This window comes from Mustela putorius, unplaced genomic scaffold (genome assembly GCF_011764305.1).
Source record: "Mustela putorius furo isolate JIRA1106 unplaced genomic scaffold, ASM1176430v1.1 tig00000129_pilon_pilon_pilon, whole genome shotgun sequence".
Taxonomy (NCBI): domain Eukaryota; kingdom Metazoa; phylum Chordata; class Mammalia; order Carnivora; family Mustelidae; genus Mustela; species Mustela putorius.
In genome coordinates this window covers 24,656,802-24,670,743 of record NW_025421290.1, presented here as the reverse complement: position 1 = coordinate 24,670,743, position 13,942 = coordinate 24,656,802, and the positions used below count along the sequence as shown (strand labels likewise).

Here is a 13,942-nt window from a genome sequence, read left to right as displayed (position 1 = left end):
TCAGGCTCTGGTCGGTGGGGAGCCTGCTTCCCCATCTCTCTCTCTGCCTGCCTCTCTGCCTACCCGTGATCTCTCTGTCAAATAAATAAATGAAATCTTAATTAAAAAAAAAAAAACCAGCATGTTTCTAATGTTCTACCTATATGAAATCTTCTAAGATGAAGAAAGAATCCACTGGCAGATGACACAAATGTCATCTGTCATGTCAGAACATGACAACAAAGCTAACATTTAACTGTTACTAACCACGTACCAGGAAGTATGTTAATTAAGCCACTCTATCCTCACCATAGCCTGATAGCAGTCACTATTGCTACTTTACAGATGAGGATCGTGTGGTGCACAGAGAGGCTGAGTAACTGGCCTGAAGTCCCACAGCTAAAAGGTAGCAAATCCAGGATCTTGACACTGGCCATCACTCTACCACAGTGCTCTGCTCCCTCTCACAGCTTAAGTTAGCTGCCTCAGGGGTCAGCCACGGTCTCCCCCTTTCTGAAGAGTTATTGTCCTTCAGGTAGCAAACAAATCTATCATCAAACATTTCCACTATTCAGAGAATGGGGCTGCCTCAGAAACATGATTTTGTGGCTTCAGATCATGAGAAAATACTGACCATGACACTCCAATCTGTCCTCAAAAATTCTTCCCCGATTTTTTTCTTGCTAGTGAATGAAGTTAAGAACCAATACTAATAAATAAAATGCCAAAGGTCCTCGCCAACAGAAGTTTCTTCACTATGGAATGGCTGGGAAATGGAGGTAAACCAATGAGCAATGGCCTGTCCCCAGTAGAACCCATATAGGAAAAGAGTGTGCGGGATTTTCTAGATCCAAGGCGTGCCTACCCAGAAAAACAAAGCCCTATTTACCTAGGCTTGTCCCAGTCCATTACTTCTTTCATAGTCTATTTCCCTAACATTTCTGTTTTTATTTATTTATTTATTTATTTGATCTATTTATTTGACAGAGGGAGAGCCGGGGTGCACAGGCAGGAGGAACAGTAGAGAGAGAGGGAGAAGCACTGAGCAAGGAGCCTGATGCAGGGCTTGATCCCAGGACCCTGGGATCATGACCTGAGCTGAAGACAGTTGTTTAACCAACTGACCCACCCAGGTGCCCCACATTTCTGTGTGTGTGTGTGTGTGTGTGTGTGTTTTAAAGATTTTATTTATTTATTTGACAGAGATCACAAGTAGGCAGAGAGGTAGGCAGATAGAGAGAGAGGTGGAAGCAGGCTCCCCGCTGAGCAGAGACCCCGATGCGGAGCTCAATTCCAGCACCCTGGGATCATGACCTGAGCTGAAGGCAGAGACTTTAACCCACTGGGCCACCCAGGTGCCCCCACATTTCTGTTTTTAATTTAGCATAATTCTTAAAAGTTATTTTAAGTTCAAATTTTAAAAAAAGGCCAAGGTGGTATCTACTACCTAGCACACCCCCATCTTGCCTCATAAAGACCTTAAACGCTCACCAAGCCCAGCAGTCACTTAAGGAAAGTGGTTTTTCTCTTAGACCTCCCATGAATCAACAAATGGCTTCTTGAGCACTTACTACAGTCAAAACAGATACTTGGTTCTATTAGTCTCTCCCACTACTAATATCCCAGTTTGCTGGACCTGGCGAGGACTGAAGTGGTTTCCCATAAAGGAAAACTCACGCTGGAAAATCGGAGCCAGAAATGTGAAAATCATCTCTACCCCCTAGGACTGTACCCAAGCCTGAGGCAGTTTCCTCACGCTACCAAGAGCTCGCTTGGCCAAACAGAGCGCTTTCTGCAGGTGAGAGTGTGGGAAAAGACACAGTATGCACTTGTGTACAGCGGCCTGGGATAATGACATGAGAGGGCCCTGAACTTGGTGTCAGAAGAGTTCTAATCCTAGCTTTGGTCCTAACTTCTCTGTGTCCTCCCTGTCTGGGCCTCCATTTCATCTTCAAATCTGACAGCCTCTGACACTGTCTCCCCAAAACTGCACATAAAAATCTCTTTTAAATCCTATGATCAGGGTACCTGGGTGGCACAGTTGGTTAAGTGTCGGACTCTTGATTTCCACTCAGGTCATGAAGTCAGAGTTGTGAGATCGAGCCGCGCATCAGGCTTTGTGCTCAGCATGGAGTCTGCTTGAGATTCTCTCTCCCCCTCTCCCTCTGCCCCTCCTGCTCATGTGCTCTCCCTCTCTCTCTCTCTCTCCAAAATCAATGAATCAATCAATCAATCAATCTTTTTTTAAAAAATGCTGTGATTATACAAGTCTCCTCCTCGATGGTCTGGCCAGAGAACCCAACAGTGAGAAGGTGGTTACACACGAACACAACAGGAAGTACATCCAGATCTGCCAGTCCCCGTGTCACTAAATACATGTGTAACAGACACGCCTCCTCTCTGCCAGCCAAGAGAAGGCAGCCCCGAGAGGACAGGGCTGTAACAAATGTTGGAGAGTAAGGTACAAAGCAAGGGCCCCTATGGGGCAAAAGGGCTGTGGGGTCAACAAGAACTGCTTCTCCCTTTCTAAGCACTGGCTATCAAGGAGGTATGTGATGAAAACAGTGTAGATTTTCAAAGCAGGCTGCACAATCATTTCTCTAAAGATCATACCACAAATTCTGAATAACCAAAAAATTCCTTTCTCAGAGCAGCTTTCTGATAGAACATTTTGGCAAGACAGTCGAGGATCTTCCTGAGTTCCCAGACATCACGACCCCTGACTTAGAAGCCATGCTGGTGTTGCCCAGGTTCCAAGCTGGGCCCATCACTCTCCCCTCCCCGTCTCTGTGGCGCTCACCTGCACTCCCTGACCCTTACAAAGCAATTCTGATCCTTGTCACACACATCAACACACTAGGAGAAGACTGTCAGCCTGTACAGTGACAACGGAACAAAGCTAACCAGACTTTGGTAGCCCCTCCCCATTCTAATCCTCAGGGAAACAGAGAACCCAAACAATTGATGGGAAATAAGACTTGGATCATTTTCAAAGTCTCACAGGATTTCTCATCTTTTCAAATAATCTCACAGGACATGTCTCTGGGCAGAAAGGGGGGAATCTCAGTGGCAAGCCTTGGTGAGAATGTCAGGAAACTCTGCTGGGAGCAGAAATGACTAGAACCGGTTGTTATCAGTAAAATAAATAAATAAATGACATTCACTAAGAATCCAGGGTTTCTGCATCTGGGCTAAGTCCCTTCATTTACATGATCTTTTATAATCCCCACCAGAACTCCATGGGGTTGAAACTATTCTGCTCTTTTCACAGATGGTAAAATTGAGGCTGAGATGAAGGAACAGTAAAGAGCAAAGATAAAAGGCAGCAATCCTTCTGAAGAGACAAGTTCAGAGCAGACAAGCCTCTAACCTCCTGTGCCCGAGTGTGGGCTCAGGGCTTCCTGCTCCGTGTCTGCTCGGCTGGCCCCCCGTCAGCTGCTGGTTTCATTCCCCACCACAGGCAACCACTGACTGGTAGGAAGAAGCCACCCCAGATGGTCTCAGAGGATACACACTCACTCCAAGCAGGTCAGCTGTGAGTCCCCAGCAGTAACTTTCTTTCGAGTAACTACTGAAGTAAAGCCTCCCAAACCCCGGAGGAACGTTCTGTTGGCATCTCGTCCCCGTGAGTACAAATGAAGGCAGCCCACTGTGTACCAAGAGAGCACGAGTGACTGGCCAGCCTCAGGGCACACCGCCATTTCTGCTCTGAGGATGTTAACTGCTTCCCAAACACTCTTCACAAGGTCCCACTGTGGCCACCATCTGTTTTGCACTGAAACAGAAGTCAAGCTTTGCACCCAGAGGCAGATGTGTTGAAGGTTTTCCAGAGATCGATCACAGCTCTCTACAGTCTGATTTGAAATTTTTAAAAAATTATCAACTGGAAGAAACACTTGGTCCTCACTTACTCTTTCTATCTCTTGGAGGTACAGGAGAGCGATGTCCCCAGCTTTCTCGTAACAGGTGATGACATCCTGTTCCCGGTCCACGTGGAGGTTACTGGTAGAAGAGGAAACAGGCAACTTCTCTAAACAAAGTCCTAAAAAAAATCAAACATACAAAACCTGGCTGAGTTTTCATGGAGCTTAATTTTTCAATATTGCCCTAGAGGGCCAGAAAACAGTCCCAGGATGTGACAAACTGTCAGAAGAAACAGGTTCTCTGTCCTTTACCCTTCCTCAGTAAGGACACATGACCTTGACATCCAGGTTGAGAATCTAATCAGGTACTTCACCATGACCCCATTCAGACCTCACGGAGCTTCTTAGTCAAGTTGTCCCAAGATCCTTAAAGTAAGCAAAGGTAGGCTCACAGCATAATCCTACCTGAAGGATATCTTCTAACCCAAAATGTCCACTTAACTCATTCAACATAAAAAAAAAAAATTGTTAAATACCCTTGGGGTCTCAGTTACTAGGAAAATCTTCCAACTTGGAGCCTTAGAATTTTGAAGTCACAATAACACCACAGACCACGGCTCAGTTGTGGGCTAAGAAAATACCAGAACTGCTCTGGGCACTTCTTTGGAGATGGAGGAGATCCTCTTTGCCGAAAGAGCTCCGAGTTGGCATGTATGAAGGCAAAAAGGGCTGAAAGGACACAGCAGCGGGAGGAGCGGCTCGTGCCTGAACCACCCCCAATCTCTGGGCCTGCCCTGGGCCACCAGCCTGGAGCAAGCCAGGCCCCAGGTGTCTTTGCACAATCCAGGGTGGAGAGAGGGCACACTGCAGGGAAGGCGTCTGGTGCCTCCACATAAGAGGATTTCTGCTGTACCACGTGCCCCGGGACACATGCATACACAGAAGACACACATTCCGCTCCAGGCCAAAGTGTGGAAGAAGGCTTGATATTGACAGAAATGGGGTCTGGAACTAGAAGAAACCAGGGACACCTCCCCCCCTCAGAAAACCGACTCCCTGTACAGAGAAGCTGAGATGGGCCATGGGAAGGTAAATGACTTGCCCCAAACCTGGCAGCCAGGTAAGGACACAACAGGACTCAGAAATCAGCTCTGCGACCTGCCAAACAATGCCCACCCAGTTAGCTGCTGACTTTCAGAGCAGACGCCACTGGGGACAGGGCCCCAGATGCACTAAGCACCAGCAAATGACCCATGGGTTCATGCACCATCATTTCCTGAATGGTCTCTTCCAAGCTGCTCTTGTCAAATAGTGATTGTCCCTCCAGGCTGTCCCTCCAAGGCCACGGGAGATGATTCTGCAGAACCAGAAGGAGGAGAAACTGCTTCCGCTCACAAGGAGCCAACCACCACGGACCGTATGCCTGGAGCTCAGAGGTTACTGGTCTGTCACAGAAAGTATGGCTCAAAGATTCTGTCATTTTCTTGATGGCTGTTATGGAGGTAGAATTGGCATATAACAAGCAAAACATTTTCTCAGTGTTGCATCATGATGATTCTTTTGTTCGTATTTATTTAGTCTTTTTTTTTTATTAACTATAGTCCATACTTAAACCACTTTAGGGTTCACGGTGTTCTGTAGTTCATGAATTTTAACAAATTCATAATGTCGTGTGTCCACCTTTACAGCACCAGATAATTTCACTGCCCTAAAATTTAATGCCCTAAAAAGGATAAATTCACTGCCCTAAAAAGGTCCCTTACCCTCTAGTCACCCCTACCTCCGTCTTCCTGAACCCCTGGCCATCACTCATCTTTTCACTGTCTTGATGGTCTTGCCTTGTGCAGAATGTCACACAGTTGCAATCATGCAGTATGCAGTCTTTTCACACTAGCTTCTTTCACTCCTTTTACTTAACATTTAAAGTCCCTCCACATCTTTCTGTGGCCCAATCACTCCTTTTTGTCCCTACATAATATTCCATTTATTCATTAATCCATTGAAAGGCAACTTGGTTGATTCCAAGTTGTGGCAATTATGAATAAAGCAGTTATAAACCTTCATGTGCAGGTTATTGTATGAGTATAGACTTCAAGTCAAGTGGGTAAATACCAGGAGTGAGACTTCGTAAGAAAGAGTGAAATAAATATACTTTATGAATAGCTTTGAAACAATATATTTAGCTTTGTAAGAAACTGTCCAAATGTCTTCCAGGGTGGCTGTAACATTCCACATTCTTGCCAGCAATGAATGAGACTAACTGTTGCTCAGCATCTTTGTCAGCATTTGGTGTTATCAGATTTTTTTAGATTTTAGTCATTCTTTTTAAGATTTTATTTATTTGAGCTAGAACACGAAGTGAGAGAAAGAGCACAGGGGGGCAGAGGGAGAGGTATGTAGTAGTGTCCCCTTGCTGTTATAATTTGCAATTCTCTAAAGACATATGATGTAGAGCACTTTTCTGATGCTTATTTTCTATCCGTATGTCTTCTTTGGTGAAGTGGCTGGTTGGGATCCTTGGCCCCTTTTTCAATTAGGTTGTTTGTTTTCTTATTGCTGAATTTTAAGAGTTCTTTGTATATTTTGGATACAAATCATTTATCAGATATTTTATGTATTTGCAACTATCTCCTTCCAGTCTATGACTTGTCTTTTCATTCTCTGACCAGTGTCCTTCACAGAATGAGAGTTTTTGGTTTAAGCACAGTCTACACTATCAATTTTCTCTTTCATGGATCCAGTGATCTTGGAATGGTATCTAGAACCCCAGTGCCACACCCAAGGTCACCTAGACTTTCTCCTGTGTTCTAAAAGTTTTACAGTTTTGCGTCTTACACTTAGGGCTACAATCCATTCTAAGTTAACATTGGTGAAAGGTCTAAGGTTTGTGTCTAGATTTTTGTCTTTTCCATGTGAATGTCCAGTTGTGCCCAGCCCCATTTGTTAGAGAAACTATCTTTTCCCCTACTGAATTGCCTTTGCACCTTTGTCAAAAATCAGTTGACTATAGTTGAAAGGGTATCTTCCTGGCCTCTCTGTTCTGTTCCATTCATTTCTTTGTCTATTCTTTCCTCAATATTATGCTGTTCTGATTACTGCACACCATTTTATTTTAAATAGCTCTATTGAGGGATAATTTATATGCCATAAATTTCACTAGTTTAAGTACAATTCAACAACCTAGATTTTATTTTTATTTTGTGACATGTGTAGGGTATTTGTTCATAGGAAGGCCAAAAATTTTGTGCTCCTTGTCACAATGAACCCAGATTCCTGTTGGGTGTGTTGTAAACAGAGGGGCCATTTCTTCAGGCCCCCTGCTCTGAGCACACCCCTTAGAACTTTTAATAAACGCAGAGCTGTGCAACTGTCAACACAGTGCAGTTGGAGAACATGTCCATCATTCCCAAATGATCCTTTCTGCCCCAAGAAGTCAATCCTTATTCCCACCCCTGCTTCAGGCAACCACTAGCTTGCTTTCTATTTCCATATTTTTACCTTCTCGGGACATTTCATCAAAACAGAATCATGGAACATGTGGCCTTTTGTGTCTAGCTTCTTTCACTTAGTATAATGTTTCCAGTGTGCCTCCAAATTATAGCAGTACTCCATTTCTTTATACTCCTGTTTGGATAGACTGCATCAAATCTCCCCATTTGCCACTAATGGACGTTTGGATTGTTGCCACTTTTTAACTACTATAAATAATGCTGCCATGAACACCCACGCGTCATTTTTTGTGGGGACATATGTTTTTAATTCTCTTAATGGGTATATACTTAGAACTGGAATTACTGGGTCAGATAATACATTTATTTTTTTTTTTAAAGATTTTATTTATTTATTTGACAGACAGAGATCACAAGCAGGCAGAGAGGCAGACAGAGAGAGAGGAGGAAGCAGGCTCCCTGCTGAGCAGAGAGTCCGACGCGGGGCTCGATCCCAGGACCCTGGGATCATGACCTGAGCCGAAGGCAGAGGCTTTAACCCACTGAGCCACCCAGGCGCCCCAATACATTTATTTTTAATATTTAAGAAATACCAAACTGTTTTCCGAAGTGGTAATACCATCTTACTATCCCCACCAGCAGATTACAGTGGCGGGGGGTGGGGGGTGGGGGGGGCGGAGTTTCCAGTTTCTCCACACACTGGCTGACACTCATTGTTGTCTGTTTTACCATAGCTGTCCTGATGGGCATGGTGAAGTGGCATCTCACTGTGGTTTTGACGGGCATTTCCATAATGACTAATGATATTGTCCAACCTTTCATGTGCTTATTTGTTATCTAAGTATCTTTTTTGGTGAAATGTCTATTAAAATCTTGTATCCTTTTTTTTTTAAAATCTTGTATCCATTTTTATTGGGTTGTTTTCTTATTACTGAGTTTTGAGAGTTCTTAATATACTGTGAATATAAGTTTTCTACCAGATAAGTGATTTACTAATATTTTCTCTCAGGTATAAAGTTTTATCATTCTCTTAACATGTCTTTTGAAGAAGAGAAATCTTAAATTTTGATGAAGTCAAATTTGTCAATATTTCCTCCTCTAAATTGTGCTTTGGCTTTCATATCTAAGAAGTCTTGGCCCAACCTGAGGTTACAAAGATTTTTTAGGTCTATGATCCATTTTAAAACAATCTTTGTACATGTTGCAACGTAAAGATTGGCATTTACTTCTTTACAGATAGATAGCCAAGTATGCTGGTACCACTTACCAAAGATTTGCCTTTGTACTTTTGTGAAAAATCAGATGGGTACAGTCTTTCCTGGACTCTCTTTGTTGTGCCAATGAGCCATTTGTCTATATTTATACCAACATCACCCTGTCTTGACTCCCGTAACTTTATAAATCTTGAAAGTAGTGTTAGTGTTCCAATTGTGTTCCCATTAATCAATTTTCTTGGCTAATGTTAGTCTTCTACATTTCCATATAAAATCTGCTTGTCTATATCCCAGTTAGCTGGGATTTTGATGGGGAGAACTGGTATCTTAACCATATTGAGTTTTCCAACCCATGATCACAACATGTCTCTTCATTTATGTGGGTCTTTAACTAATCTTTTGACAATGATTTGTCGTTTTCAGTATACATGCCTTGGGAACATTTTCTCAGATTTACCCTTAAGTATTTAGTATTTACTATGGTGTTGTAAATGGTATTGTTTCAATTTCAATTTCCTTTTGTTCATTGCTATAGATTTCTGGGCTGCCAGGGTGGCTAAGGAGGTTAAGTGTCTGACTCTTGATTTTGGTTCAGGTCATGATTTCAGGGTTATGGTATCGAGCTTCACATCAGGCTCCTCACTCAGCAGGGAGTCGGCTGGAGATTCACCCTCTCCTTCTGCCCCTCCGCCCCAAAGATAAATAAATAAATCCTTAAAAAAACACACACTTGATTCTTGAATACCGGTCTTGAATTCTGTAACCTTGCTAAATTTAATTGTGAGTTCTATCACCCATTTTTGTGGATTCCCTAGAATTTCTACACAAACCATCATGCTGTTTGCAGATACAGGCAGGGTTGCTTCATCCTTTCTAATCTGGATGCCTTTTATTTCCATGTATCACCTCGTGTTTTATTACCCAAGAACCTCCAGCTGAATGTACTGGTGAGGGCAACATCCTTACCTCATTCCTATTTAAGGAGAAAGCACTCAGTCTTTCACCGTTCGGTTTGATGTTAACTGTTAGTGTTTCACAGTTGCCCTTTCTCAGGTTGAGGAAGAGCTCTTCTACACCAATTTGGCTGTGAGTTTATAAATACTGGATTTATACTGTGAGTTTATAAATACTGGATGCTGGATTTTCTCAAATCCTTTTTCTTTGTCCATTGAGATAATCACATGGCTTTTTCTCTTTTAGTCTTTTAATCTGGTAAATTACACTGATTTTTCAAATATTAAAAACAAACTTTCTGTCCTAAGATAAACCCCATTGATTATGATGCATTATTCTTTTTAATATTGTCAGATTTGATTTGTTAAATTTTTCCTTAAAATGTTTTTCATCTATATGCATGAGTAATATTTGTCCATAGTTTTCCTGTAATGGTTTTGGTATTTGTGTAAATGCTAACTTCATAAAATGACTTGAGAAATATTCCCTCTTCTTCAATTTTCAGGAGGAGTTGGTGTGGAATTTTTATTTTTTTCTTATGTTTTTGGTAGAATTTACCAGGAAAGCCATCTGGACCTAGAGTTTTCTTTGTGGGAAGCTCTTTAACTATAAATTCAATGTCTTTGATATAAGGTTGTTTGGATGATCTCTTTCTTCTTAAGTGAGTTCTGGTAGTTTATATTTTTTGAGTAGTTTGTCCATTTCTTCTCAGTTGTCAAATTTATTGACATAGTGAGTTTTTTTTTTTTATAATATTCCCTGCTCCCTTTAATATCTATAGAATCTCTAATGATGGCAACTGTCTTATTCCTGATTTAGGCAACTTGTGTTCTCTCTTTTTATCCTGAACAGTCTGACTAATGGTTTATCAATTTTATTGAAACTCTCATTAAAGATCTTTTTATTTCATTGATTTTGGTTTTCCAATTTTTCTCTATTATTTCCCTGTTTTCTATTTCATTTATTTATGCTCTAATTTGTATTATTTCCTTTCTTCTACATACACTGGATTTTATTTACTCTTCCTTTTCTAGTTTCTTAAGGTAGATACTAAAGTATAAATCCAAGACCTTTTTTCTTTCCTAATACAGGCAATTAATCAAAAATTCCTCCCTAGGGGTGTTTCAGTGGCTCAGTTGGTTAAGCTGCTGCCTTCAGCTCAGGTCATGATCCCAGAGTCCTGGGATCGAGTCCCACATGGGGCTATCTGCTCAGTGGGGATCCTGCTTCTCTCTCTGCCTCTGCCTGCCTCTCTGCCTGCTTGTGCTCTCTCTCTCTCTCTCTGACAAATAAATAAATAAAATCTTAAAAAAAAAAAAGAATTCCTCCCTAAGTACTGCTTTAGCAATATCCTACAAATATTGATATGTTGTTTTTATTTTCACTCAGTTCACAATACTAATTTAACTTTTGATTTCTTCTCTAGAAATGTATTATGTATTTATGATTTTTATTTCTCCTCTTTCATTCATGGCCCCAAATAGCCAAAGGAATGCTGAAAAAGGCATCACAATCTCAGACTTTAGGCTATATATCACAAAGCTGTCATCGTCAAGACAGTACGGCACTGGCACAAAAACAGACACACAGATCAATGGAACAGAACAGGAAACCCAAAAATGGACCCTCAGCTCTATGGTCAACTAATCTTCAACAAAGCAAGAAAGACTATCCAATGTAAAAAAGTCTCATCCACAAATGGCGTTGGGAAAATTGGACAGCCCCATGCAGAGCCACATGCAGAAGAACAAAATTGGACCACTTTCTTATACCCTACACAAAAATAAACTCAAAATGCCTGAAAGACCTAAATGTAAATCAAGGATCAAAGACCTAAAACAGGAATCCATCAAAATCCTAGAAGAGAACACAGGCAGCAACCTCTTTGACCTCAACCACAGCAACTTCTTGCTAGACACGTCTTCAAAAGCAAAAGAAACAAAACAAAAATGAACTATTGGGACTTCATCAAGATAAAAAGCTTTTGCACAGCAAAGAAAAGTCAATAAAACTAAAAGGCAACCTATGAAATGGGAGAAGATATTTGCAAATGTCTTATCAGATAAAGGGCTAGTATCCAAGATCTATAAAGAACTCATCAAACTCAATACCCAAAAACCAAAACATCAAGGGGTACCTGGGTGGCTCGGTCAGTTAAGCGACTGCCTTCAGCTCAGATCATGATCTTAGGGTCCTGGGATTGAGCCCCATGTCAGGCTCCCAACTAAGTGGGGAGCCTGCTTCTCCCTCTCAAATAAATAAAACCTTTTTTTAAAAATCCATGAACAGAAGACATAAACAGATATTGCTCCAAAGAAGACACAAATGGCCAACAGACACATGAAAAAATAGCTCAGCATCACTCAGCATCAAAACCACAATGAGGTATCACCTCACACTGGTCAGAATGGCTAAAACTAACGAGTCCAGAAACAGCAGATGTTGGTGAGGATGTGGAAAGAGAGGAACTCTCCTACATTGTTGATGGGAACAAAAACTGGTACAGCCACTCTGGAAAACAGTATGGAGGTTCCTCAAAAAGTTAAACATAGAACTATCCTACAACTGTACTACTATCCAGCAACTGCACTACTAGGTATTACCCAAAGGATACAAACATAGTGATTCGAAGGGGTACATGCACCCCAATGTCTATGGCAGTCATGTCCACAACAGCCAAAATATGGAAAGAGCCCAGCGTCCACCGACAGATGTTGCATAAAGACAATAGTGGTATGCATACCATACACACCACATCTTCTCACAAACACACGCACACACGCACACACAATCACACGCAATGGAATATTACTCAGCTATCAAAAAGAATGAAATCTTGCCATTTGCAACAATGTGGATGGAACTAGAGGGTATTATGCTAAGTGAAATAAGTCAGTCAGAGAAAGACAAATACCATATGATTTCACTCATATGTTTAAGAAACAAAACAGATGAACATAGGGGAAAGGAAAAAGAAATAAAATAAGACTAAAAAAGGGAGGCAAACCATAAGAGACGCTTAACTATAGGGAAAAAACTGAGGGTCACTGGAGGGAAGGTGGGGGGAGATAGGGTAACTGGGTGATGGGCATTAAGGAGGGGACTTGATGGAATAAGCACTGGGGGTTCTACACAACTGATGAATCACTGAATTCTACCTCTGAAACTAATATAGTATATATTAATTAAATTGAATGGAAATTTAAAAAAAAATTTTTTAAGAAGTGTATTATTTAGTTTCCAAATACTTGGGCATTTTCCCAAGATCTTTCTATCCTTGATTCCTAAACTAATTCCATTATGGTCTATGCAGAAAAAGGCAAAGCAGGCTTGGGATGTTCCAACTTTGCATGTTCCCAAGAAAGGACTGGCCCTTGTGCAGTTCTTGGGGAATACCCTGTAAGACCCTGGACCATCCCACCTCATAAAAAATCTCTTTTTATATCTGGGGCCTTAGGCCATACCCGATAGTTATACTTGCAATGTGATTTATGGGGGAAGGCCTTGGGCCACACTGTATCAGTCTGACCCCTGGAGGTGCTAAACACTGAATAATTAAGGTCTGTTCCACTGGGCACTCCATAAGCACCTTTTCCCTTTACATATTATCATCTGCAGCCTTTTGTTGTGATCAACAGAAACTGGTGAGTAGCGGCAGCTTTTCTGAATGCTGCAAGTCTTTGTAGTGAATCACTGACCTGAGGGTTGACAGAGGTCAGAGAATGCACTCAAACCCTTCTAATCTGTAAAACTTATTTCTGGCTCAGAATATAGTCAATCTTGGTAAATGTTCCATTACACTTGAAAAAAACATGTATTCTCTTGTTGGGTGGCGTGTCCTATAAATGTCAATTAGGTCAAACGGGTAGACTGTTTTGTTCCAGGGTCTTGTATCTTTATGGACCAATCAACCGTGGACTTGTTCCATCACGTATGGAAATGGGTATTGACGTCTCCAGGCAGAACTGTCAGTAGGTGCTTTACCGTTTAACTTATCACAGTCAACAGCTTCTCAAATGCAGACTTCGGTTTCTCCCTTTCCAGACTTTATCCTCTCACTATATATGCATTTTACTTTCACACAGGTTATCAGTGCCACCCTATATAGCTATTATTTTTAAGAAAATGACCAATTATCTTTTAAAGACATCTAAATAATAAGGAAGAACACATATAGCAGCCATGGACACAGCTGTGACTTCCAACGCGCTTCCTTTCTTTGTATGGATTCGGACTTCCTTCCTATGTCATATTCCTTCTATGTAAAGGGACTCCTTTAACCTGGACTTGCAGTCCAGCTAATGAATTCTTTCAACTGCTGTATGTCTGAAAAAGGCCTTTCTCGGCCTTTTTTGACATTTTTGACAGATATCTTCACTAGCTATGGCAATCAGAGCTGATAGTTCACTCCCCACCTACCCGGTATGGAAAAGGTGTCACGCCACTATATTCTCACGTCCATGGTTTCTGACAATAAGTCCAC

General features: G+C 41.6%; 1 protein-coding gene and 1 non-coding gene across 5 annotated transcripts in view; both read right to left on the bottom strand.

The window, feature by feature from the left end:
• The window catches only part of TTC7B (tetratricopeptide repeat domain 7B), a 246,923-nt gene that overhangs the window by 179,841 nt on the left and 53,140 nt on the right, over positions 1-13,942 (bottom strand). For all 4 annotated transcript variants that reach the window (XM_045071285.1, XM_045071294.1, XM_045071298.1 and 1 more), the window contains one exon: positions 3,891-4,021. In XM_045071285.1, coding sequence (XP_044927220.1) covers positions 3,891-4,021 — 131 coding nt within the window. The remainder of the gene's footprint in view (positions 1-3,890; positions 4,022-13,942) is intronic.
• LOC123390586 lies at positions 7,048-7,177 on the bottom strand. The gene has a single exon (XR_006605133.1). It is a non-coding gene; the product is annotated as a small nucleolar RNA SNORA11 (small nucleolar RNA).